Raw genomic sequence first — 27,075 nt, 5'->3', positions numbered from 1 at the left:
ACAATAGCCAAACTATGGAAAGAACCTAGATGTCCATCAACAGATGAATGGATAAAGAAGAGGTGGTATATATACACAATGGAATACTATGCAGCCATCAAATGAAATGAAATCTTGCCATTTGCGACGACGTGGATGGAACTAGAGGGTATTATGCTTAGCGAAGTAAGTCAATCGGAGAAAGACAACTATCATATGATCTCCCTGATATGAGGAAGTGGAGATGCAATGTGGGGGCTTTGGGGGGTAGGCAAAGAAAAAAGTGAAAGAAGATGGGATTGGGAGGGAGACAAACCATAAAAGACTCAATCTCAAAAAACAGACTGAGGGTTGCTGGGGGAGGGGGGACGGGAGAGGGCGGTGGGGATATGGACATTGGGGAGGGTGTGTGTTATGATGAGTGCTGTGAAATGTGTAAACCTGGCGATTCACAGACCTGTACCCCTAGGGATAAAAATACATTATATGTTTATTAAAAAATAAAAAAAAAAGAAATAACATTGAAAAAGTTATTTGAAAACAAAACAAAACAAACAAAAAAAAGAAGCAATTCTGCTCAGGGAATTGTTCTCGAAGGGAGCAGCTATTTAAACTGAGACCTAAGAAAGAAGGGAGAGGTAGCGCTAGGTTTTTTACATTTTGATTTCTGCTTTTTAGAAACAGAATGCACCTTTTGGGCAACTCTCTGTTCAGCTTGGTTTTTGAGTCCTATTCCCGAGATGATAAACTTCCATATCCTGGATTTGGTGGTCAACCCTTGTTAAAAAAGAGACCATCAACACCACCACCACCAATTACTGTATTTTACCTATGAAGTAAGCTCTCAATCTTTACTGTGACCATCTGGTCTACTGTTTTCTACTTCCATTCCCTATAGGGGTATCATTAGGCTCAGGAGTGGACCTAGAACAAGAATCTCAAATTGCGTCCACAAATAGAATGGATTTGTATGAAGTTAACAACATGAGAAGTGAGAAAAGATCTATCATTCCACAGAAGAGAGCTATCATTCCACTAATATATTAAAAATCTTAGTGACAGAATTTCTTTTACTTTTATTTTTTAGTTTTCTTGAGACTAGGGATTTTTCTTTAGTGCTCCTATACTAGGAGATATAACAAAAACATAATTACAGCATTTATCATAACAATAATCAAGAAATGCTCACCCAGCATGTATTCATCTTCTACCCCAAAAGTGTCTAATTCCTCTGGGAACTCTATCCACAGAGGTCTGCGGAAAGAGAAAATAAATTCTTATTTCAACATTAGATGTTTTATTACTATTAAATCACTTATATTTTCAATTTTATAATTACTCAAAGGAAATTGGAAAAACAAAAGAGCCAAGACTCTTCATGATTTAAGATTTTATGAGCAACTGGTAGGATTACTATATATTTTCTAATGTGAAAAACTATTTACTTGCTGAAATGCTCCAATGAAAGATTGAGAATTCTGGTACCTATAATTTTTCCTTCTGATTGTTGACTACTAAGTACTACTCTGAAGGCAAAATTAGAGCTCTGTACAAATCAAATGCTTAACACATTCAGCATGGAACAAATTGTTTGTAAAACCATAGTTTATAATGATATAAAATCTGTGCCATGTTTTCATGCTGCCACTGCCTTTCATGTATCCTTAATCATCTATTTAAAAGAAAAGAATTGGTATTACTTGTTTTCAAGCAGGTAGTGGTTTTGGAGGGTTGAGAAACTGCTGTGTGGGTTTTTTTTTTTTTTTTAAAGATTTTATTTATTTATTTGACAGACAGAGATCACAAGTAGGCGGAGAGGCAGGAAGAGAGAGAGGGAGGAGGAAGCAGGCTCCCCGCTGAGCAGAGAGCCCGATGCGGGGCTCGATCCCAGGACCCTGGGATCATGACCTGAGCCGAAGGCAGAGGCTTTAACCCACTGAGCCACCCAGGCGCCCCTGCTGGGTGGGTTTTTGTTTTTTTTTTTTTAATTATTGTTTTACACAACTATCTAGGAGGCATCTGGGCTTAAAAGATAATAAAATCTTCAGTATCTGTGCATCTGGATATCAACCTAATGGTTCTAATATTTTTTTTCAACCTCATGAGTAAAGGGTATTCTTTAGTAAGAGAGACTTATTTTTAGTTTATTTACTAGCCTTTGTAATAATGTATCTCTTTCCTACTGAATAGTAGTAACAAAGCAGTAGTCTCAATCTGGTTGATGTCTAGAATCACGAGGGAAATGTCTAACAAATCTAGATCCTGGGACCTACCCAAGGAGATTCCTAGTAGGTCTGGAGGTGTGGCCCTAGAATCTACAGTTTTAAAGAGCTCCCCTGGTGATTCTCATCTGAGCCAGGTGAGATCAGCTGATCTGGAAGCCTCATTGTATTATGTGTGTCTCTGCATCATTCTCTAACCTAGAAAGTTGCTTTTTCACATCCTGCCTCTAAAATAGAATCAGAATATAATTTATACACTGGGAAAAATGTTCACCTCAAACTTGGAATGGTTTAGCCCTAAGGTAAGATAGAGCCTAGACTGGCAGAATAAATTGTTCTTCATGAGAGGATTCTTGTGGATTAAATAGCAAATTCAGTTACGGTCACTTCTTTTTCTTTGAAAAATCTGTCTCCTCTCAAATATTAACACTTGAATCACAAAGTAGCAGGGGATATGATTTTTCTTAGACCTTAATTCCTTGGCCCTGCTCGCAGTTCATGCTCAGTAATCTGAAGGGCACTTGATGAAACACATGCCTTTTCTCTTGAAATCACGGTGTAAATACTCCATTCCCCAACGGCCAGGGGGTTTTCTGGTGTAGTGGGCTGCTGGAGCCTGCAACCGGTGAAGCCTGTTTACCTCATGACGGGCTGGGCTGTCACGTGTGCGCAGTAGAACAGAGAATACCAATAGGGCAGGAGGGTGTAGCGCTGCCTGATGGCTTCCCGGATGAGCTGGGTGTATTCCTCCCCAAAGAGCCAGGGTTCCCGCCGCTTGGTGTTCATGGTAGCGTGGCCACGGAAGAAAGGCTGGTAGGCTCCAGCCTGGTACCATCGCACTAGCAGCTCTGCCTCTGGATTCCCAATGAAGCCACCTACGTCAGCTGATTAGACAGTGAGAGAGAGGCTGAGTGAGGCAGAGAGGCCGAGTGAGGCAACCAGGCTTCTAACAAACGGTGCACCCAGGTAAGATAAAGGCTTGAAGACTGCCAGGACAAATGTGCTGTATGTGCACTTATAAAATCCCAGAACAACAATGTGGCCTGAAATTAGGGGGCACATATTTAAAAACTTTGCCTGTTTGGGGAATCTGACAATACTCTCTTTGAATCTTCTCTTCTTATCAAAAGGTCTGAGGTTTGGGGAGCCTGGGTGGCTCAGTCCCTTAAACATTTGCCTTCAGCTCAGGTCATGATTCCAGGGTCCTGGGATGAAGCCCCTCACTGAGCTCCGCATTGGGCTACCTGCTCAGAGGGGAGCCTGCTTGTCTCTCTCCCTCTGCCCTTCCCCCGTGCTTGTGCTCTGTCTCTCAAATAAATAAATACAATCTTAAAAAAGAAAAAAGAGGTCAGGTTTTACTACAAGATAACATTTCTGTATGTTCCCAAACCTAGAAATTGCAAAATGTTGACCTGATTCATTACGTCTGTGTTTAATAGCGTGGTGGGGATTTTGGCAATTGATTTCTTTTCTTTTTTTAAAGATATTATTTACTTGACACACAGAGAGGGAGAGAGAGAAAGCAAGCAAGCACAAGCAGAGGGAGTGGTAGGGAGAGGGAGAGAGAGAAGTGGGCTCCCTGCTGAGCAGAGAGCTGGAGGTGGGCCTCTATCCCAGGATCCTAGCCCAAGGCAGACACAACCAACTGAGCCAACCAGGTGCCCCTTGATTTCCTTTTGAAAGCAGTAGCTCAAGCAAGATAAAAATTGTAGAACTAAAGAAAAACAATCAGAATTAGAAATTTTAGGTATAATTTCATGCTCAGTCCTTAAGCAGGATACATATTCCTTGTATGTGGACCAATGCCATAAGAAAAACATCTATCAAAAAGTGATGTTAGGGGTGCCTGGATGGCTCAGTTGTTGGGCGGCTGCCTTGGGCTTGGGTTGTGATACTGGGGTCCTGGTATCGAGCCCCGCATAGGGCTGCCTGCTCGGCGGGAAGCCTGCTTCTCCCTCTCCCACTCCCCCTGCTTGTGTTCCCTCTCTCGCTGTGTATCTCTCTGTCAAATAAATAAATAAAATCTTAAAAAAAAAAAAAGTGACGTTAACTTCTATTCCTACAGAAAACAAGGAGCAGCAGGAACTATTCATATGCTGAGCACCCTCCATATTGAGATTTCTTTTTTTTAAATTAAATTTTTTATTTATTTTCAGCGTAACAGTATTCATTGTTTTTTCACCACACCCAGTGCTCCATGCAATCTGTGCCCTCCCTAATACCCACCACCTGGTTCCCCCACCCTCCCACCCCGCCCCTTCAAAACCCTCAGGTTGTTTTTCAGAGTCCATAGTCTCTCATGGTTCACCTCCCCCTCCAATTTCCCTCAACTCCCTTCTCCTCTCCATCTACCCTTGTCCTCTATATTATTTGTTATGCTCCACCAATAAGTGAAACCATGAGATTTCTCATCTGCAGAGAATTACTAGGATTTAGGGAAGGCAGCCCATCAGGGAATCATATTTTAACTAAATTTATCTTTCCCAAGAGCATATCTTTTTTTTTTAAATTTTTATTTATTTTTTTTAAGATTTTATTTTTTTACTTATTTATTTGACAGAGAGAGATCACAGTAGACAGAGAGGTAGGCAGAGAGAGAGAGAGGGAAACGGGCTCCCTGCTGAGAAGAGAGCCCGATGAGGGACTTGATCCCAGGACCCTGAGATCACGACCCGAGCCGAAGGCAGCGGCTTAACCCACTGAGCCACCCAGGCGCCCCGAGCATATCTTTTTTTTTAAAGTTAAAATATGTCATAGAATTTTGAACCTGCTGAGTAAAAAGCATTTCTGTAAGGCTGATTTCTGATTTGCTAAATTCTTTGTACTCTCCATTTTTCTCACTTTGAAGAAAAGGTATGTTTCAGGAAAAGAAATACAGTTCTCAAGAGCATCTAAGGAGGAATCAGAAAAAGAGGGAAAGAAGCACTTGGGCTCTCTGATGACTTTATTTCATGTCCTCATTTCAGACAAGACAAACTGGAAGCGTTCTTTCACTTTCCTCATTTTCTTGCTCCCACAGTTACCCCTGCTGGAAACTGCTAATGAGAAGGCATTTATGACCAGCCTTGACGGAAAAACACCCTTGCTTTTTATTTTCTCTCACTTCAAGCCTGCGGATGTCATCTTACCTCCGCAAAAAGAGATCCCAGTAATGCTGAGGGTGAGTAACATAGGGATAGAAATTTTCAGGTAGCTCCATTCTGCTGTGTTGTCACCTGTCCACACAGCACCTTGGATCACCGGTAACAAGTATTAAAAAAAAAAAAATCACAAATCAGCCCATGCAGTCAATTTCATAGATTCCTTATTTGAAATAGACAAGTTAATATAAGGGAAAACCTTTCTTTCTGACCTTAAAATATATAAATTCTGGTTTCTGCAATGAAAATATATTAATCTTCTAATGTTCTTAAAATCCACAAAACATTTTGTGAAAAATGTTCTGAAATGGCACTTATTTTTTTGAAGTATAACTCCAGCCTGATTTTAGGAGAAACATTTAAAAAATCAACTTTACTGGGGGCGCCTGAGTGGCTCAGTGGGTTAAGCCTCTGCCTTCAGCTCAGGTCATGATCTCAGGGTCCTGGGATTGAGCCAAGCCTCTATCTGCTCAGCAGGGAGCCTGCTTCCCTTCCTCTCTCTCTGCCTGCCTCTCTGCCTACTTGTGATTTCTGTCAAATAAAGAAATAAAATATTTTTTTAAAAAAATCAACCTTACTGAAATATAATTTACATATAATAAATGTACCTATTTTAAGTGAAGACTTGGATGAGTTTTGAAACCTGTAACTGTCACCACAAGCAGGGTACAGAACCATTTCCTTAATTGTAAAAGATTACATGGGCTTCTTCGTCGTGAATAATCCTCCACTTTACCCAACCGTTGTACTTTTCTTGAAGTCTTTTCCAGAATTTCATATAAATGGTAACATAAAACGTACTATTTTGTGTTCTAGTTTTTTTCACTCAGCATGATGGTGTAGCTTATTTCTTTTTATTTGATTAATAGTATTCCATATATGGATCTACCACAAGTTGTTTATCCAATCACCTACTGAGGGACATCTGAATTCTTCCCAAGTTTTGGCTATTATGAAGAAGGTGCTATAAACATTTGTGTCTTTGCATGACATATGTTTTTTATTTCTCTTGATAACTAGTTGGGAGGGGAATTGCTGTCTATGTTCAGTGTATGTTCAACACTTAAAAAACTCCAGGGGCACCTGGGTGGCTCAGTGGGTTAAAGCCTCTGCCTTCGGCTCAGGTCATGGTCCCAGCGTCCTGGGACCAAGCCCTGCATTGGGCTCTCTGCTAGGCGGGGAGCCTGCTTCCCCCCACCCCTCTCTGTCTGCCTCTCTGCCTATTTGTGATCTGTCAAATAAATGAATAAAATTGTTAAAAGTAAATAAATAAAACCTTCCAAACTGGGGGTGCCTGGGTGGCACAGTCGGTTGGTTTCAGCTCAGATGGTGATCTCAGGGTGATAAGATCAAGCCCCGCATCAGACTCTGTGCTCAGTGTAGAGTCTGCTTAAGATTCTCTCTCCCCATCTCCCCACAGCACCCTGCCCCCCACCCTGCTTGTGCTCTCTCTCTCTCTCAAATAAATAAAATATATATATATTTTTTTAAGAAAACTCCAAAGTGTTTGGCACATGGCTATACTGCCTTTGCAGTATCCGTACATGACCATTTCAGCCACTCTACATTCTTGGCAACAGTTGGTAGTGTCAGTTTTTTTAATTCTAGCTACTGTAATAGATGTGTAGTGATGTCTCTCTGTGGTTTCAATTTGTATTTCCCTACAGACTAATAAGGTTGAGCATCATTTCATGTATTTATTGATCATTCATGTGTCTTCTTTTGTAAAGTGTCTATTCAAATCTTTTCCTTATTTTTAAAAGTAGATGTCTTTAACTGTAAAAGTTCTTTCTATATTTTAGATACAAGTTCTTTGACAGATATATATGTATATTGCAGATATTTTCTCTAATCTGTGGCTTGACTTTCATTTTTTTAATATCTTTGAAAGGGTAGAGGTTTTTAATTTTGATGGAAGTACAGATTAGCACTTCTTTTCCTTTTATGGTTCACGCTTTTTGTGTTCTATCCGAGAAATCTTGTCTATCTCAAAGTCACGAAGATTTTTTTATGTTTCCTTTTAGAAGTTTTTTGTTTTAGCTTTTATAGTTTAGGTCTATATTCCATTTTGAATTACTTTTTGTGTACTGAGAGGTAAGGGTCGAGGTTTTTTTCCTCTCCTTCTTCCCCCCAACTCCTTACTCAGTGTTCTGACACTGTTTATTGAAAAACTCCTTTCTCCTCTGAATTGCCTTGGCAACTCTGTTACTAATTAATGGATCATCTGTGTGCTGGACTCTTTCTGGATTCTTTATTCTGTCCCACTGATTTATATGCCTATTCCTCTACCCCTCTCAAAAAAAAAAAAAAAACCCTCTATAATATAAGAGGAGTGGTACAGACTACATAAAGGAGACATCATAGTAGCAAGAATGATAGTTAACGCTTACATGCCCTTATTGAGCCAGGTGATTCTACCCTGCCTGTAGTAGCCCACTTGAATCATCACAACCCTACCGGGTAAGCACTATTTAACTTCATTTTACAGATGACAGAAATATGGCAAACAGGGGTGGTTTTAATATACCCCCAGTAACACAGTTACTATGTGGTAGAGGCAGGACTAAGCTCAGGCAGTCTGACTCTAAAGCCACTGTTCTTGTTCACTGTAGACAAGAATTTGTGAAGATAGATTATATACCACTAAAGAGATCCACAAAAGAAAAAAAAAGTCTTGTTTTACTAAATCTAGATTAGTCCTGAAGCATTTTTGTGTGTCTTCTACCAAAATAGCTTTGGTAGCTATTTTTGTTTTAATCTTCCACAGAAATTTTTGGCTGTTACATGGGCAGCAAAGAAGAATCTTTTTGAGGGATTGTTTTTTTGTTTTTAAAGGTACTCTAATAATTTCGCCTTGACTTCAAATGAGATAAAATGGCTTCGAAGTCGACATGGTGGTATTCTCATTAAGAAAGAAAGTTCATGTAAAAGCATGCAGATCTTGGGGCACCTGGGTGGCTCAGTGGGTTAAAGCCTCTGCCTTCGGCTCAGGTCATGATCTCAGGGTCCTGGGATCGAGCCAAGCCTCTGGCTCTCTGCTCAGCAGGGAGCCTGCTTCCCTTCCTCTCTCTCTGCCTGCCTCTCTGCCTACTTGTGATCTCTGTCTGACTTGTGATCTCTGTGAAATAAATAAATAAAATATATTTTTCAAAAAAAGCATGCAGATCTTTTCATGTCTCATATGGTGTTCAGTCAGAAGCGCTCTCTGGCTATTGCCCTAAGCTTAACACTTGACACAGTAGTGTTCTCTGTAATGAGTCACTTGCTACACTTGGGGCAGGCTGAGTTTCACACTGAGCACTGAAGGCTAGGCAGTAGGCCAATATTTAAGGGATCAGAGATTACTTAGTATGCATATATTTTATCATCTTTTTTTAACTGCCACTTAAAAGTGTTTTCATTAAAAACACCTGACTTTTTTTAGTGATTAAAAATGACACTTGTAGAGAACATGGAAAATAGAGATAGGTAAAAAGAAAAAAATTTAAAAATCACTCATAATCACCAAGGTACTAAACTTACTGATTTAGATTCCTATCTATATTTTTAAAACAAAATCATGATAATATACTACAAACACATTTAAGCATTCTGCTTTTCCCCCCCGCCATTTATCATGGTGTCACAAACATCTGCTCATGCAATTGAGGCTACAATTTTATTTTATTTTTTTAAAGATTTTATTTATTCACTTGACAGAGATCACAAGTAGGCAGAGAAGCAGGCGGGGGATGGGGGGAAGCAGGCTCCCCGCTGAGCAGAGAGCCTGATGCGGGGCTTGATCCCAGGACCCTGAGATCATAGCCTGAGCCGAAGGCAGAGGCTTTAACCCACTGAGCCACTCAGGCGCCCCGAGGCTACAATTTTAAATAGTCTTAAAATAGTCTGTCATATGCATATATCATATTTTTATAAATATTCCTTTATTTGTATTTTATTTCATTTTTTGCTTCAGGAACCAATGTGGTGAGCATCTCTCTGCACATGAATCTTTGCCTGAGATCACAGTATTTTGGCCTTTTGAAGTGTGCCCCAGGGGCTGGTTTTCAGGATTGGAAAACAATAATGTCTATAATATAGTAAAGGCTGGATTCTTTAAACTAGGACCTAAGCTCCCAGTTATTTAGGTAACTGGGCAGGGGACTTAACATACTTAAACTAACAATATTAATTTAATTTAATTTAATTTAATTAATTTAACAGTATTAATAACTAAAATACTTAACTAACTTAACTAAACAGGGGACTTAAAATAGCCTTCCTGCTGAAAGGTGGTTAAGTTGACTTAGATCTGCATTAGCTAGTAAACTGAATCCAGTTATAGATGACCCTGACCAAAAGCAACAGCCAGGTCTATTTTAAGTCATATGGCTAAGTGAAAACAGGTGGTTGAGGGAATGTCTAAGAAGTATATTTTCCCTGGTTTAGACAAATTAAACAGAATCAGAGATGAACATCCCAGCAAACTGAGATACTATGAAGTCATTCTCCCAGCAACTAAGTGGCCATTTCTTCAATGGGAAATAAGTAACTAAACTTTATTAAAATAAATGTGCTTTGTCTCACAGGACAAAAGGCATACTTCAGGGCACGTCACTTGCTACAATCAAAGGCGTGCCAATCGCCACTGAAAAGGAAGGCCTCAACACAGTAGCACATATACCACAAATGGTTAAAAAGAAAAAAAAAGGCTGCTAATTTAGGTTTTTAATTCTGATCGTATGTGCCATTCCTTACCATACTTTTGTGATCCAGCAAAGAAAGAACGGGTAAGAACAAAGGGTCTCTCCTTTCCCTTAGATCGTTGTATTAGTCCTTCTGCGGTAGCCATTTGCTACAAAGACAAAGGAGAAAAAATTTCAAAGGGATGATTAGATTAGGGCATTGTGCAGACATCCCTAATAAGGTACTGGACATGCAAAAAGTAAATAGTAGGTGGGAATGTAAAATGGAAAATATGAAAATAAATCTACCAAATAATTTTCATGATGTAATGAAACTACTCTAAATTCCCCTATTATGAGTGGAAAATTATCTTTGATCAAAACAGAAATAAAAATAGTAAATAATAAGCTAACATATTCAATGCTATTTATAACTAGGCATTTTATAAAATTTTCTCATATAATCTATAGAACATCTGAGATTGACCATTTTCATTGATTTAAAAAAAAAAAAACAAGAACAAAAAACTGAGATTCAGAGAGGTTAAATGACTGGACCTGGCCCACATAAGAAAATTCTCTAAAGTAGTCTGCAGTTATAGCAAGAGACTTTTAAAGAAGTAAACACATATTATCTGAACTGTGCTATATGTAGCCAGCAACTCGCACTGGAAAATAGACCAGTTGGTGGGAGGGCAATAGGAACACAGATATAGTGAAAATAAGAAAGAACAATGGATATCAATTAGGACAAATAATAACTGACAAATGTTTTGGATGTGATTGGCAAATGGAAGACAATTCTACCACCTTCTAATGGGAAGGCTAAGTAGTTAATGAAGGCTTTCTACATTTAAAAACCTATTTTTAGGGGTGCCTGGGTGTCTCAGTGGGTTAAGACTCTGCCTTCAGCTCAGGTCATGACCTCGGGGTCCTGGGATTGAGCCCTGCATCTGCTCTCTGCTTGGCGGGGAGCCTGCTCCCCGCCCCCCCCGCCTGCCTCTCTGCCCACTTGTGATCTCTCTCTCTGTCAAATAAATAAAATCTTTAAAAAAAAACAAACCCAATTTTTAGAAATTCTACATCTATGTTCTAAATCTTTTTTTAAAATAAGATTTTATTTATTTGACAAGAGAGACACAGAAAGAAAGGGAACACAAACAGAGGGAGTGGGAGAGGGAGAAGCAGGCTTCCCACTGAGCAGGGAGCCCAATGGGGGGCTCCACCCCAGGATCCTGGGATCATGACCTGAGCCAAAGGCAGACGATTAACGGCTGAGCTACCCAGGCGCCCCTCTATGTTCTAAATCTTATTCCCCTGGTATGAGACTTGCCATTTTAGACATTTGTGAAATTTCATTAAAAAAAAAAAAAGATTTTATTTATTAGAGAGAGAGAGAGCAGGAGCACGAGTGGTGTGGAGTGCCAGAGGAAGAGAGAGAAACAGACTTCCTTCTGAGCCGGGAGCCTGACTCAGGGTTCAATCCCAGGACCCTGGGATCATAACCTGAGCCAAAGGCAGATGCTTAACTGACTGAGCCACCCAGGAACCCCCATTTGTAAAATTTTAAAACATTTGTTTTAACTGCCTTTGTTTATGTATTATACATTGCCTACTTTACTTCAAAAGAAGTTTTGAGGTATCCAATGCTATTTATTAATGACTCCTGTCAAGGAAGATCTTTCATGGTACCATTAATCTCATAACTCTGTAATTCACCAAGTTCATTAGAGAAAGAAAAGGTGCAAAGAAAGAAATAAGTCCTGTATTGGCTACAACCTGATAAGATGCATTGCAATCATCAGAAAAGTCACACAAAGAGAAAGGAACAACATAGTACGGCTATTACAAATGACTTTCAACCCAAAGGCAGGGCACATGGGTCCAAGTGGCTTCTTTATGGATGTTTTACCTGATAAAAACCATAGATGTTGTGAAGTTCTCTGTGCTCCCAATTGCCATGATGAATGGCATTCTTCTGCATGGTTAGCTCTGGCCCTCTAAATACGGAGGGCTCATTCATGTCATTCCATATGTAGAGGATGTCAGTAGATCCCTAGGAAATAAATTTCTTCTTTGGTCAATGCAATACTCCTATAGTGATGATGTTAATATGGTAGCCACCCTATTCCTCTTGCATACTCCATTTAATTTATTATTACTATGTTTATTATCTACGCTCTCTCTTCTGTCCCAGTGCTACAATAAAAGGTCCACAGGGCAGGGAATTTTGTTCATTGATAAATTCCAAACATCTAGAACAGTAGCTGAACACAGAAGGTTCCCGGTAAGTATTTGTCGATGAATGAAAAAATGCTGTGTGGTATTGTCTGTGAAATACAACTGCCCAGCATGCCCACTCCAAGACTTACTCTGGCGAACCCCCACACAGGAAAGGTTGTGAATGTTGCATTTAGATTCTAGAACATCCATCATCTGCTACAACTCTTAACTAAGGGCAATTAAAGCTTTCCATAAGATTCTGCCTTCCTTCTAATACTTTGAAAGACTTAATTAAAAAATCTTAATTAAAGATTTTTATTTTTATTTTTACTTGCCAGAGAGAGAGAGTGTGAGCGCACAAGTAGGGGGAGCGGCAGGTGAGAGGGAAAAGCACGATCCCCATTGAGTAAGGAACCTGATATGAGACTTGATCCTTCGACCCTGGGATCATGACCTAAGCCAAAGGCAGACACTTAACCGACTGAGCCACCCAGGCGTCCCTACTTTGAAATGGTCTAGAGTTTGTGTTCTACACAGAATTTTCAATTTAGAGTAGGAAGGGGCTGCTGAGTCATCCAGTTAACTCCCTGGTCTCTGAGCCTGTGACTCAGTAGCTATAGGGAAGGGAGTCCCTCAGGAAGCTCATTCCATTACTTTCTTTCTTCTTTTCTTTTTAACAATTATTTTTTTTAAAAGATTTTATTTATTTGACAGACAGAGATCACAAGTAGGCAGAGAGGCAGGCAGAGAGAGAGGAGGAAGCAGGCTCCCTGCGGAGCAGAGAGCCTGATGCAGGGCTCGATCCCATGACCCTGAGATCATGACCTGAGCCGAAGGCAGAGGCTTTAACCCACTGAGCCACCCAGGCACCCCATTCCATTACTTTCTAAAAGTCCTGCCCCTTGTAACATCCTCTCAGTGGGCCTGGCTTGCCCATGGGCTGTCTCACACACATGCCACTTGTTCAAATGCCTAGGGGAGACTCATGTTTATTCTTTTGACTCTATATTCAACTATTTCTAAACATGTATACTTTTTAAAAAATTAATTGTTTTTACTAACATATACTGTATTGTTTGCCCCAGAGGTATAGGTCTGTGAATTGTCAGGCTTATACACATGAACAAGGCTATATAGTTTCCAAATATTTAACTACGTTAACTCCCTTTCTGTAGCACTCTCCAAGTTAGGGGTTGGCAAATGTTTTCTGGAAAAGGCCGGATAACTTTTTCTACTCTGCTGACTATAGGCCTCTTTTTCAATAACTCAACTCTGATATAGTGTGAAAATAGCCACAGACAGTAGAGAAATGAGTGAACATGGCCAGATTTCGCCTGTTAGGTATCCCTGCTCTAAGTTGTTTTCTGTGTCCTAATACATGATACTCAGAACCACAGTTTAGTGGTTAAGATTGGATGTGAGAGACAAACAGACTGAATTCAAATCTTGGGTCCACCACTTACTGACATGGGTTAACTGAGCAGGGTTCTGTTTTTGTTTTTTTTTTGTTTTTTTTTAAGATTTTATTTATTTATTTGACAGAGAGATCACAAGTAGGCAGAGAGGCAGGCAGAGAGAGAGGGGGAAGTAGGATCCCTGCCAAACAGATAGCCTGATGCGGGGCTTGATCCTAAGACCCTGAAATCATGACCTGAGCCTAAGGCAGAGGCTTAACCCACTGAGCCACCCAGGCACCCCTTAGCAGGGTTTGAAACTTCTCCATATATCAATTTCCTCATCTGTAGGATTAGAATTATAGCTCCAACGTCAGAGGTTTTTGTGAAGATGAAATGGTAAAATGTACAGAAACTGCTTAGCACAGAGTTTGGCACACAGCAAATAATTCAATTTATACGAGGCATCACTATCCTCTTCAAAATTGGCTGAAAACCATTCTCTACAAGTGACCTCTCTGGGGTTCTTAGAATATTTTAAGGATTGATTTATTATTACACCTTTTTAATTTCAAGTTTTATTACACCTTTTTTTAAAATATTTTATTTTTTTATTTGAGAGAGAGAGACAGAGCAAAAGCAGGTAGAGGGGCAGAGGGAGAGGGAGAGGGGGAAGCAGGCTCTCCACTGAGCAGGGAGCCCGATGTGGGGCTTGATCCCAGGACTCTGAGATTATGACCTGAGCACCCCTAAACCTTACCTTTAATGTCACATTACACTTTGCAAGATATTCTCATAAATATCCTATCATCATCTTTAAATAAGCTATAGAATATTATTTTATGTAAAGTTTATGTATTAATTTGAAAATACAAATGTCTTATTAAGTACTTTGATATGTCACGGAGTCTATTATAATGGAGGTAGATGTCACAGCTTTTGTGCATTTGGTAATTAATATGGCACCTTTCCTGGCCATTAAAGTCTGTAATGTGGGTGCCATTCTTGTGTTTTCATCCAAGTATTATTTATCAAGAGCTACTCAATAAAGCAGAGTAGTTCTATTCAATCATGTTTTTTCTTCTTTCATCCTTCCAAGTAACTAGGAAAGAGCAAAAGAACAAAAACAAACCTGATAAGCAGAGAAAGTGAAAAGACCTGAATACCACTCTCTGACCTTGGGATTGGTGAAATCCAGGTAAGAGGAGAGACCTGTAGAGGCAGAAGAGTAGACTGTGAGAAACAGTGGTGCTCATGCTAGGATGTGTGGTAAAGATGTGAAAGCTGGCTGATCACGGGGCATCTCAGACGTAAGATGGCTGATGCAGAGGCACCGTCTGGCAAGAAGCGAAGGAAGGCCATGCTGGACTCCAGTGATAGTCACTAGACCTCCCAATCCGAGAGGCCCAGGGGAAGGCCAATGAATGAACAATGAGCATCCAGATGGAGCTTGTCCCTCACAGATGGCCCAAGACAGCCCAAGTAAGCATGGCAAATATCCTAGACTGACCTTTCTGTCCTTTAAGAGAACGAAGTGTTCATGAGTGGTGTAAGGGAAAAGGAATGCATGGGGTGTCTCTGCAGCACATGGATTTGTGACTGAGTGCCAGGATATGACAGAGCGGGGATTCCCCTTTGTCCTCAGGTTTCTACCAAGGCTTGAAACTAATAATTTCTGAAACAAAGAATCCAGAGATGCTGGAAGCAGCTGAGGTCCCTCATGAAAGCCTGGGAAGTCACAACTGTGGGCTAACAAGGCTCAGAAAATTCACAGGGAGAGACTGCGAGAACTCTTTTTATTTTCTTCTCCTCTCCGTTTCTTATTCCTTGGCTTTTTATTTTTGTTTGGTTAGAGAAATAGAGTGCTTATTTTTTTATTCATTCATTGATAAATGTATACAAAGCACACTGTACCAGATGTTAGGGCAGATACAGAAGAAGGTAATACCCTCTCTTAATGGTGCTTACACTGTGGCAAGGGACATCTTTAAGAAATGAGGGTGACGGCCATGTAATCTTCATTAATTGGGACTAAAGAAGTGGAATTAAAAAGTGCATAAAGTGCTATCTTACCAGGCCAGCAAACCCCTTCAAAGTCTCCTCCTTCATGATTCTTCACAAAGAAGCCCTGTTCTTTGGCCTTAACGTACACTGAGTAGTCAGGATCAATCTTGATGTGGGGGTCACTGATGACCACAAGCTGTCCAGACATAGAAGTTTGAAAAGCTCATCAGTTTCATATAAGTTTCAGGCTTTCATCATAGTTTTGGGGTTCAAATTTTATTCAAATAATTACTAGGATTGAAATATTTAAGACAACAGTAAAACCCTATCACTTTTCATGCTTATGGAAATTGAACTGGTATCAAAACCAGGCCAGTGCTTTTTTATAATTATTGCTGCCCAGCCAATACATGTTATCAACATGGGTGCTATACCTAAAGGATTAAGTCATCCCTGCTCCCTAAACATCTAGAGGCTAACACTGACAAAAGCAAACATTAAAGAAAAGAAAACAAAACAAACCCCCCAAAACCCAATGGTACAGACCTATTTAGGAAGGAGGTTTGAGAAGAGCTGTGATCACAGCTCTGTCTTTATCATCGCTATACCTTTCTAATGCCCTCACTTCTGAGTCTAGGGCCTCAAAACTCATTATTTGGTTAGAACAACTTTCTCATCATCCTTCCTCAAGTCTATTCACATTTATTCTACACACTGAAGTTTAATTCTCCATTGCTCAAACCTTTAAAAAACTTTTAATTGTGGTAAAATATACATAACATAAAATTTACCATCTGAACCAATTTTATGTATACAGTTAAGTAGTGTTAAGTATATTCATGGTATTGCACAATGCCCAGAACTCTTTCCATCTTGTAAAACTGAAACCCTATACCCATTAAAAATAACTCCTCATTCCCTCCTCTGCCCAGCCCTGGGCAACCACCATTGTTCTTTCTGTCTCTATGATTTTAACTACTCTAGGTATTACAGATTAGTGAAATTAGATAGTATTCATCTTTTTGTGAGTACTTTCACTTAGCATCATGTCCTTAAGGTTTATCCATGTTGTAGCATATATCAGAATTTCCCTTCTTTTCTAGGCTAAATAATGCTCCATTGTATATATGTATGTATCACATTTTGTTTACCCAATTGTCTGATGATGGACACTTGGTTTGCTTCTACCTTTTAGTAATTGTGAATAATGCGGATATGAACATGGGCTTATCTGCATGAGCATATCTGCTCAAGTACCTGCTTTCAGTTTCTTTGAGTATATTCCCAGAAGTGGGATTCCTGGATCATATGGTAATACGGTAATTTTATTTTTAATTTTTTAAGGAGCCACCATACGTTTTCTGTAGTGGCTGCACCATTTTACATTCCCATGGTTAGTGTTCCAGTTTCTCTACCTCCCGTCCTCACTTAGTATTTTCTGGTTTTTCATAGTAGCCATCCTAATGGTATGAATGTTATCTCATTGTGGCTTTGATTTGCATCTCCCTAAAGATTACTGATGTTGAGCATCTTTTCATGTGCTTGTTGACTATTTGTATATCTTCTTTGAAGAAATGTCTATCAAGTCCTTTTCCCAATTTTTAACGGGGTTGTTTGCTTTTTGTTGTTGAGTTGTAGGTGTTCTTCATATATTCTCTATACTAACCCCTTATTCAAAAACTTTTAATGTCTCTTAAATGGATACAAAGCAGCCTACAATAAGGTCAGATTCCCCACTACTCAAACCTTGCACATGCCTTGTTTTCTTGCCAAACCAATCTGCGCATGTTTTCCAAACAACACTGGCTGCTTCAGCCTCTAGCTGCGCTGTCTCCTCCCCCTCCCCACTTCTCAGCTAGAGACTCATCCTTCAGGGCTCATCTAAAATGCACACACCCAACGTGAGTCCAGCTGGATGCAATCTTCTTTCTCCTAGGCCACTCCTGACCTGACCCTGACCTTTCTTTGGCTGTTATATTATTGCCAAATACTGTGGTTGCTATACACCCACCTCTCCCCCACTCACTGTAAGACCCCAAGGAGCTCATCTTTGCATTCCCTTCATCTTTAGAATAGCATTTTGAACATTTGATGGTTTCAATAAATAGATGCTTATAAGAACATGGGTTCTGGATTCAGGCAGATCAGAGTTCAGATTTTTGCTCTACTACTTATATGCTTTTGTGCAAAATACAAAACTATTCTTAGCCTTAGTTTCTTCATCTGAAAAATGGGCTAACAAGATCTACCTTTTAATCTTGAGATGACTGGACAGAATAATGTATTCTCTCCAACTCGCTGGCCCATAGTAAGTACTTACCAAATGGTAGCTATTTATTAATCGGGAAATTAGGAGAATGGGAAATGAAGAATCTGACTCCATTTCTGATTGACTGTTAAGAGCTTTCAAGCCCTTCCATCCCCCCTCACCCTTCTGCCCACATCAGACAAAGAAAGCCCTAATGCTTCCTCCTTGGGTGCCAGTGGGAAGTTCAAACCACACCAGCCCTGGGCACACATAGAAATCTCCACCCCAGTCCAACCCTCTAACCACTGTAAAAGCTGAGCTGTCTCCATTCCCAGATCTCTCAAGCCATCTTCAGACCAGCCTGGGAGTCAGCCCTGCTCTCACCAGAATGCCTCACTATGTGACTACTTAACCTTTCCAGACCCTGTGGTGTTGATGTGATGTCCTCAATCTTGAGATTGATGCTGACATCAGAACCACATTTTGCTTTTGGGGTATCCATCATATCCCTACAGGTGGTCACAACAAACAGGACTGAAGGCTAGGCCCTGTTATCCTTTGGGGACCTAGACAGCTATAGCAGAGATGATGGTGAGGCCATCTTTCCATCACTGCTCTCCTGTTACCACAGTTGCAATTATATTATAAGGTATTATTTTCATGGCCATTTTTTATCTGACAGCTCTCCTCCACTATCGTGCCAAGGCAAGTTTTGTTTTTTTTTTAAGATTTTATTTATTTATTTGACAGACAGATCACAAGCAAGCAGAGAGGCAGGCAGAGAGAGGGGGAAGCAGGCTCCCTGCTGAGCAGAGAACCCGATGTGGGTCTCGATCCCACGACCCTGAGATCATGACCTGAGCCAAAGACAGAGGCTTTAACTGACTGAGCCACCCAGGCACCTCAAGGCAAGTTTTAAAAATTAAACAAGTGCTTTGTAATTAAGAGGTTTCCAAGGGTTGGCTTATTTTACCTTACGGTTTTTGCTTCTGAGCAGCTCTTGCATCCCTTTGGGGTTTGGGAATCTTTTCTTGTCCCAAGTGAAGTATCTTTTGCCCTCGGTATGCTCTATGTCCAGCCACATGACATCGTAAGGAATGTCATGTTCATCAAATCCTGCATCCACCGCCTTTACATCCTGCTCATCCTCGTAGTTCCAGCGGCACTGATGGTACCCCAAGGAGAAGAGAGGGGGCATGGCTTGTGTGCCTGAAAGGGGAAGATGACAACTGAGCTGGCTACCACTACAGTGATTATTATATATTTGATAAACATTTCCTGAATGTCTACAGAGTCTAAGCACTGAGCTTGGTACCCAGCATATCAAGGAGAATAAAACATAGTCCTTACACTCAAGAAAGTGACAATTTGGCTGGTTGAGGCAGACATGTACGTTAATTGCTCCACTCTGAGGTGTAACTGCTGTGTTAAAGGTAGCAGCCTAGTGTTATGGGAATACAGAGCCTGCAGTAAAGCGTGGAGTCTTGAAATACTTCATAGAGGTAGTAACACTTGGTTGGGCCATGAAGGTCAAATAGGAGGAATCTACCAGAGACAACGGATAGGACATTTAGGCACAGGGAATAGAAAAGACACAGACACAGAGGCAGAGAAGTACCTGATAAGCTTCTATGGTGGTTACACTGTGAGAGAGACCAGTAGAAGATGAAACTGGAGAGGGTCAGTTTGTAAGGGGCCCTGTAGTTCACTCTAGGAATTCTAAATCTCTTATGGGAAGTTATCAAAAAGTTTGGTAATATGTAACCTTAGCAGGCCAACGGTTTAGAAAAATTAGTGAGTGAGCAGTGTTGAGACTGACTTAAAGGGAAAGAGACTAAAGGCAAGAAAAACTCAAATTATTATAAAAACATTTACTGATAATATGGAGGACTTCTGGTCAACCACTTGCATTTATCTCCTTTCCCTCCTAAATTCCCAATAAAATCAGAGTAAAAGAAAGAAAAAAGAATAAAGCTACAAGAACAAAGAGAATGAGAGAGGAGTAATTTCAACAAAATTTTAGAAGGTGGCAGGCAGGGGAGGAAAGGTAACCACTGAGCAAAGTGGGGGAAACTCTCACCAAAGTGCTTGTGAGGCGGATACTGATGAGAAGAGATCACCCTGCTCCCAGCACACTAGGAAATGGGAGACCATTCCTGACACCCAATTTCCAACCCCAGTACCAGAGTACTTCTAGGCAGAACCTTCTTCAAATCCTTGAAAATTAGAAGTCCCCACATATAGAAATACAATAAAAAGACCTCTGAGAAAACACGGACAATACAAGAAAACAAAATAAATATCAAAACGTTATCATCAGGGGCGCCTGGGTGGCTCAGTGGGTTAAAGCCTCTGCCTTCGTCTCAGGTCATGATCTCAGGGTCCTGGGATTGAGCCCCACATCGGGATCTCTGCTCAGCAGGGAGCCTGCTTCCTCTTCTCTCTCTCTTCGCCTGCCTCTCTGCCTACTTGTGATCTCTGTCAAATAAATAAATAAAATCTTAAAAAAACAATAACAAAAAAGTTATCATCAGTACCTTTGGGGAGATTAAAAAAAGATACTGCACCCATGAAATAAGACTAGTATAAGATACTGGGAACAAGGAATAATCAGAGGATAAGAAAAAGTATGAAGAAATTATAGACATATAACATAAATGGAAGGTCTAGAAGATAAAATTGAGAAAATTGCTTAGAAAAAAAGGAAGGGAGATTATAAAATCTGTACAGTAGAAAGAGAAAAGGGAAGGGAAGAAACTATCAAAAGAATAATGATTGTTTTCCAAAACTGAGGAACACATTTCTCAAGACTGACAGAATCCACATCTAATACCCAACACCATAATTATTTAAAAAGATCCATATAAAGGCATTTTATTGTCAAATTTCAGAATATCACAAATTTCAGAACATATTTTAGAGAGAAAAGACAGATCATATACAAAGAAACAATTCAGAGTGATTTTCAAGCAAGAAGATAGAAGGTAAAAGAGAAATGCCTTCAAATTCTGAGAGAAATAATTTTCAATCTAGCTAGCCAAATGATCAATCAAGGGTGAAGGTAGAAAAAGAAATGTTTTTGTACCTGCAAAGATGCAAAAAGTGTACCTCTAATGCATACTTTCTTAGGAAACTCCAAGGATGACAGCTGTGCAGGGAGCCCAGAAAGAACCCAAATGGGGGCAGGACAGAAAGATATGGGAAGGAAGTCTCTGGGGAGGAAAGTGAAAAGAATACAATATGACACTCTTGAATATTTGAAAAGTATAAGCACTAAATACTGAGTTAAGCAAAAATGAAGATGTAACTAGTGATATTGGGAAAGAAGAAGGAGCGATCTGATTGAGTTAAATCCTCATCAACAGATAATCTATAAACTTAAAACTTGGCTTTCCTTGGACATGGTGGTATATCCACTGTTTCTGAAGCATTTTCCTATAAACTAGGCATAGAACATTGTTGAAGGGGCCTGTAGGTGGGTCTTTACAGCACTTTTTCCTATATGAGTGTCCTTCCGTATCTATAAATTTTCGGCCATTTCTTCCATCAAAATTGGAATCAAATTCTTCCTCCTCAACATGGGCTGGATCGAGGGACTTTTAACAGAATGCAGCAATAGCAATGCTGCATTACTTTTATTTGTAACAGCTTTATTGAGATATAACTCACATATCATATAATTCAACCAATTAAAATATACAGTTCAATTTTGGGGGATATATTACATTACCATTTTTTAAAAAGTGGCAAAAATATATAATACATAAAATTGGCCATTTTAACCATTTATTTAGGCCTTTTAAATTTCTTTCAGCAATGTTTCATAGTTTTAACCACCTACTTGGTTAGAGATATCCTAGGTAGTTTATTCTTTTGGATGTTATAAAGGGAATTGTTTTCTCAATTTCTTTTTTAGATTGTTCATTGCTGGTCTACAGAAACACAACTGATTTTGTGTGTTGATTACAGACCCTGCAACTTTGGTGAATTTCTTTACTAGTTCTGGTAGTTCTTTGTGGATTCTTTGGGATTTTCTAACATCTTGGATCACATCATCTGTGAAAAGAAATAATTTTACTTCTTCCTTTTCAATTTGGATGCTTTTTCTTTCTTTTTCTTGCCTAACTTTGCTGGCTGGAATTTCTAGTACAGTATTCAGTAGGAGTGGTGAAAGTGGGCAGCCTTGTCTTGTTTCTGATCTTAGGGGAAAGCTTGCAGTCTTTCACCCCTGAATAGGGTGTTAACTGTGGATTTTTCATAAATGCCTTTTATCATATTGAGGAAGCTTCCTTCTATTCCTAGCCTTCTGAGAGTTCTGATCATGAAACAGTGTTGGATTTTGTCAAATGCCTTTTTCTGTATCAACAGAGATGATCTTTACATCTTTTAAAGATAAAATGCTTTAGTGCTAAAGTCAGTGGTATGTTTTAATGGAGAACAGAACATAGAAAAGTTCAGGTTGGGACACTGATTGTTTGAGATGAAGGCGGAGAAAGCCCACAGCTTAGAGGGTCTGAGGAAAGCAAATGGAGAGTATTAAGGATTAGAGAGTAGAGCATTCTAGCTCCAAGACAACATTTTACCACGCTGAATGGGATGAAAGTAGAAGGAGAAACGTTTGCTTCTTGAAAAGCTTGGGTAAACTGTGTATACATTCTATATGGGTGCAACAAATATTAACTTACAGTGATGATACATATGAGAGGGGAATTATAATGGGATAAGAGGCTGGCGCTTCCACATGCAAGTACCTGTAAGGTATGAGTACTGCTTGAAGATGTCAGAAGGTGTAGGTCCTGTCAGCAGAAAAACATCAATGATTCCACTCTCTGACATCCAGTGCACATCAGTTCGACATCTGATCTTTTGCTTAGCTACAACAGGGCCCATCTGGGTTACCGTGTACTAGAAAAAGAATGGAATGAAGTTCTAAATAATTTCCCTCCTATTGTAATATGTAAGTATCATCCATACGTAAGTAACAGGTACATATTACTAACTTTCATTGATTATACTACAAAGGCTTTGGTGGCAGAAAATTGTCACTACAAAGTCCAGAGCTATAACTACACTGGTTTTGTTTCTTACATAAGTATGGCGTGCAGCCACGATCCATAAGCTCACCTTTACTGCAGGCTCCGTATTGATCTCCACTAGAGTTTCAGAGGCATTGAGCCAAAAAATGCCTAGAGTTCTGCCTAGTCTGTGGGCCAGGAGATAAGGCACTGAACCATAAATGCCCATTTTGTCATGTATTTTATATCCATAGACGTCCAGGTTATAAAGACGGTAAGCATCACCATCACTGAAACACACAAAGATGGACTATCAGCAGTTATAATCACAAATATATTATTATCAATGAATAGCATAGCTCTAATCTCCCCTGCAAACACTTGAGTCCTATGCATCTTTCAAGGCTCAACTCTTAACACTTCCCTAACCCAAACATGGTTGATATGATTCCCTCCTTTGATTCCTTTAGCCTCCCCTCCTGTGACAATTGGCATGCAGTCTCATATCTTAGATATCTCTTCTGAATATCTCTCACGAGGTGAGGACTGTTTCCTGTGACTTCTCCACAATAGCAAGTACAGAGCAGATATAATCGGCAAATTTTGTATTTCTCCACTGCCAGAACAAAATGAGTCTCTTAACATGCTTCCACAGTGCCGAGTAGGGAAAGATGGGGAACTGAACTGGGATGGGGAGGCCAAAGCTTGGCTTGGTGTGTGAGCAGCACAGTTTCTGATTTGCTTGTGACCATGCCCACCTGTTGACCAGCTGTGCAAACAGCATCTCAACCCAGCAAACTTGATCAGACTCTTCTTTTTGGTTTGGCTTCCTCTCAGTCTGATACGTCTGGCATTTACTTGTCAATAGTGTTAGTTTGAAATGATCTCCCTGAAGGAATCAAAGGTGACATGAGATGCCACACTTCACCATTCTCTCGCTCACTGTCCTTTTTTGGTAGGAGACTTTTTCTAGGTCAGTGATTTTCACAGGATAGTCTCTCAGGTTCCACAGAGAGGCCTTGAGGAGTGAAAGCAAAACCTGGGGAAGTGGTGTGATGAGGCTATCTCCCCTATTTTAACCACAATTGTTCCATATTTTTATTTCCTCTGTATATTTTAGGTTCAGCATTACAGTTGTTAAAATGTTCAATTTTTTGCCAAAAAAAAAAGATAAAAATTAAGAACCACTGCTCTTAAAGATCTACAAGCAGTATCAAGGAGGAAAAGGCTAGGCATATATTGGCCCAGGCTCAGACAACTCATATGTTTTCCCTTCAAAGTTTTCCAGTCTAGAAAGCAGAGCATCCTATAAGAATTTTTCACTTTACCTAGTATTTTTAAGTTGGTGTGAGTCTGCATGTTGCGGGATCCCGTAGAGATGCTCAAATCCATGCAAGGAGAAATCCAAACCAATGGAGGAAGGACCTATAGGGACCAGAATACTGAGTTTTGCTTCTCTGTGGAACAATCAATTAAGGAGACTCATTTACTTATGACTAGGGATCAAGAGACCTGAACTTGGCATGATCAGTTAGCAAATCACGTGTGTGCCCTTTCTATAAGATGTTACATTCAGGTACTGTGGGGATGCAAACATGCACAAGGCAAAGTTTTGGTCACTTTGTAGTGTTTCTTTAGCTATGTGCTGAAGCTCTTCATGTCCTCATTTATAGTAAATCTCCTTTCTATCCGTAAAATACAGCTATGAAGTTTTAGATTTTTTTCTAATCTAAATTTTCCTAAAATGTATTGCACTTTTCTTTACATTAGGAAACAAAGGATATTGTGCAATTTTAATCTTCACTAGATAAAAGACTGGGTGTCTTCCTATGATCATTTATTCTTATTGCATACAGGGACAGTAATATAAAAAAGCATCAGAAAGATCTTTCCTGGCTCCTCCCTGTGATTGTAGATAGGTAAGTTTTTTTTTTTTAAACCAGAGACAAAGTCCTTTAACAATTATTTTAGAGAGAAGGGGGAAAATGCAAGTAACTAGGAGAAATAAGAGACTTAAATTCACTCTTAGGGAAAAGTAGTGGATGTGAAATGGTCCTTATTTAAAGGAATTTATGGAAAAGGGGTGCTATAGAGAAGGTAAAAGAGATTATGATGTTATAGAAAGGAAAGCCCGATGGCCCCCCTACTTATAAATTTTGAACATGTTGTCAGTCCTAATCATTATCCTAGGCTATAGATCCAGATGCTAGAACAGAAATTCTCAAGGTGTTAGGGAAGATCTGTTATCCTACTGGTAGGAGGGAGGAAGAGAGTATTTTTTCCAACTCTATAAGCCCCGAGTGTTTGAACTGTATTTCCTAAGAGACAAACTCCACCCCCACCCCCACTATCACTAAATCTAGTGAGAAATGTCACAGATGGGCATGTGATAAACATGTGAATGATGGGGAGGCCTGGAGAAGGTTGAGAACCAATGGCTTGCAATATTGGAGCTAATGAGCTCTAGAACTTCATTTCTCATCACTTGACTCTCATAAAAATAGAATGTGAAATTTGCGGCTGTCTGATATACTGAGTAGTACTAGCAGTGTGCTGACCTAGGCCCCTAACATGAGATCATCAACTCCACGAGGCCTATACTTCTCTTACATTCCCCATAAAAGGTACACATTCACTCTTTCTCTGTTGCAGTGCATTACTGAAGAATAAAGGACCCAAATCTCAGAAATCTGAGATTTCTGTTCCCTTTACAGAAATTACTTGTTTGGGCCAAGGCTCAGGGACTTTAGGTAGCAATATTTAGCCATTTTTGGCAAGATCTGTTTTAATACTACAATTTCAATTTTACCATTAACTTTGATATCCACAAATTTTCCGAATTTCTCCTCCCACAGGCCCAGATCCTCTTGGTCTTCCTGATGGCATAAGAAAAGCAAATTGAGTTTATACAGTGCAACAAATGTGGTTACCACAATAGCACATTTTATTTGGATTGTTAAAAAACTAGACTGAGAAAATGAGTATCTTTTAAAAGACCTGTCTGTGATGTCAGTATATTTAACAAATTTGATCTGTGTTCTATATAAATCCCAGTAATCATCCTCCTTATGAACTGCAGCTGACATGAACATAATTTTTTATTGTGGTAGACTAGACATAACATAAAATTTACAATTTTAACTATTTATTTTCCACTTCAACCAGTTTATTTATTTTTTATTTTAAGTAATCTCACACCCAACATGGGGCTTGAACTCATGTCCCTGAGATGAGGAGTCACATGCTCTACCAACTGAGCCAGCCAGGGCTCCCCCACCATTTTTTTTCATTTTTACCATATTAAAGTGACATTAAGTACATTCACATTGTTGTGCAATTATTGTCACCATCCATCTCCGGAACTTTTATATCCCAAACTGAATCTCCATACCCATTAATGAATAACTCCCCATACCTTCCACCCCCAACTTGTGACAACAACCATTCTACTTCCTGTCTGTATGAATCTGACTACTGCATATATTACATATAACTAGAATCATGTGGTATCTGTCCTTTTCTATTTTTGCTTATTTCACCTAGTATCATGTCTTCAAGATTCATCCATTTTGCAGCATGTGCCAGATTTTCTTTCCTTTTTAAGGTTGAATAATAGTCCATTGTATGTATATACCATATTTTGTGTGTGCATACATCTGTCAATGACCCTTGGGTTGCTGGACAGCTTTTGCCTTTTGGCTACTGTGAATGATGCTGCTAAGAATACAAGCATACAAATGTCTGAGTCCCTGCTTTCCCTTTTAGATATATAGCCATAAGTGAAATTGCTGGACCAAATTGTAATTTTATGCTGAATTTTCTGAGTAACTCCCTCGCCATTTGACGTGAGTATCTTTACACAGTTCAAAATGATGTGAAAGCACTTTGAAAAACACAGTCTTTACAGAAGTCAGATTTTAAAAATTCTTTTTTCCTTGTAAACATGTGAGGCAAAAAATTAGAATCAAATAACTTGAGTCCAAAAGCAAATGTTTTGGATGAGATGAATACTTCCCCGCCCTCCTTCAATTAGCCAAACCAAATGAGAAGTCAAGACTGCTCAGGTTCACAATCTTTTGATGCAGAGCTAATGAATTTTCTCGGCTTTACAAGTTTCCTTTCTTGGCTTTACAAGTTTCATTCTTCCTCTCTGGTAGAATGAAAAAGTTTGTTAGAAATTGTTTGT

The 27,075-nt window shown here is 39.6% G+C and overlaps 1 protein-coding gene across 2 annotated transcripts in view; it reads right to left on the bottom strand.

Moving 5' to 3' along the window:
* Positions 1 to 27,075, bottom strand: part of GANC (glucosidase alpha, neutral C) — a 78,215-nt gene that overhangs the window by 24,169 nt on the left and 26,971 nt on the right. For both annotated transcript variants that reach the window (XM_080807877.1, XM_080807876.1), the window contains exons 7-18: positions 25,699 to 25,765; positions 24,218 to 24,314; positions 22,999 to 23,179; positions 22,626 to 22,779; positions 18,848 to 19,083; positions 15,696 to 15,822; positions 14,755 to 14,834; positions 11,918 to 12,061; positions 10,079 to 10,175; positions 5,330 to 5,431; positions 2,842 to 3,085; positions 1,169 to 1,233 (exon numbers count right to left, since the gene is read on the bottom strand). In XM_080807877.1, coding sequence (XP_080664003.1) covers positions 1,169 to 1,233; positions 2,842 to 3,085; positions 5,330 to 5,431; positions 10,079 to 10,175; positions 11,918 to 12,061; positions 14,755 to 14,834; positions 15,696 to 15,822; positions 18,848 to 19,083; positions 22,626 to 22,779; positions 22,999 to 23,179; positions 24,218 to 24,314; positions 25,699 to 25,765 — 1,594 coding nt within the window. The remainder of the gene's footprint in view (positions 1 to 1,168; positions 1,234 to 2,841; positions 3,086 to 5,329; positions 5,432 to 10,078; positions 10,176 to 11,917; positions 12,062 to 14,754; positions 14,835 to 15,695; positions 15,823 to 18,847; positions 19,084 to 22,625; positions 22,780 to 22,998; positions 23,180 to 24,217; positions 24,315 to 25,698; positions 25,766 to 27,075) is intronic.

The sequence above is a fragment of the Martes martes genome, assembly GCF_963455335.1.
Source record: "Martes martes genome assembly, chromosome: 7".
In the NCBI taxonomy this organism is placed as follows: Eukaryota; Metazoa; Chordata; class Mammalia; order Carnivora; family Mustelidae; genus Martes; species Martes martes.
The sequence above is the reverse complement of the archived record's forward strand: the minus strand, read 5'-3'. Positions and strand labels throughout refer to the sequence as shown.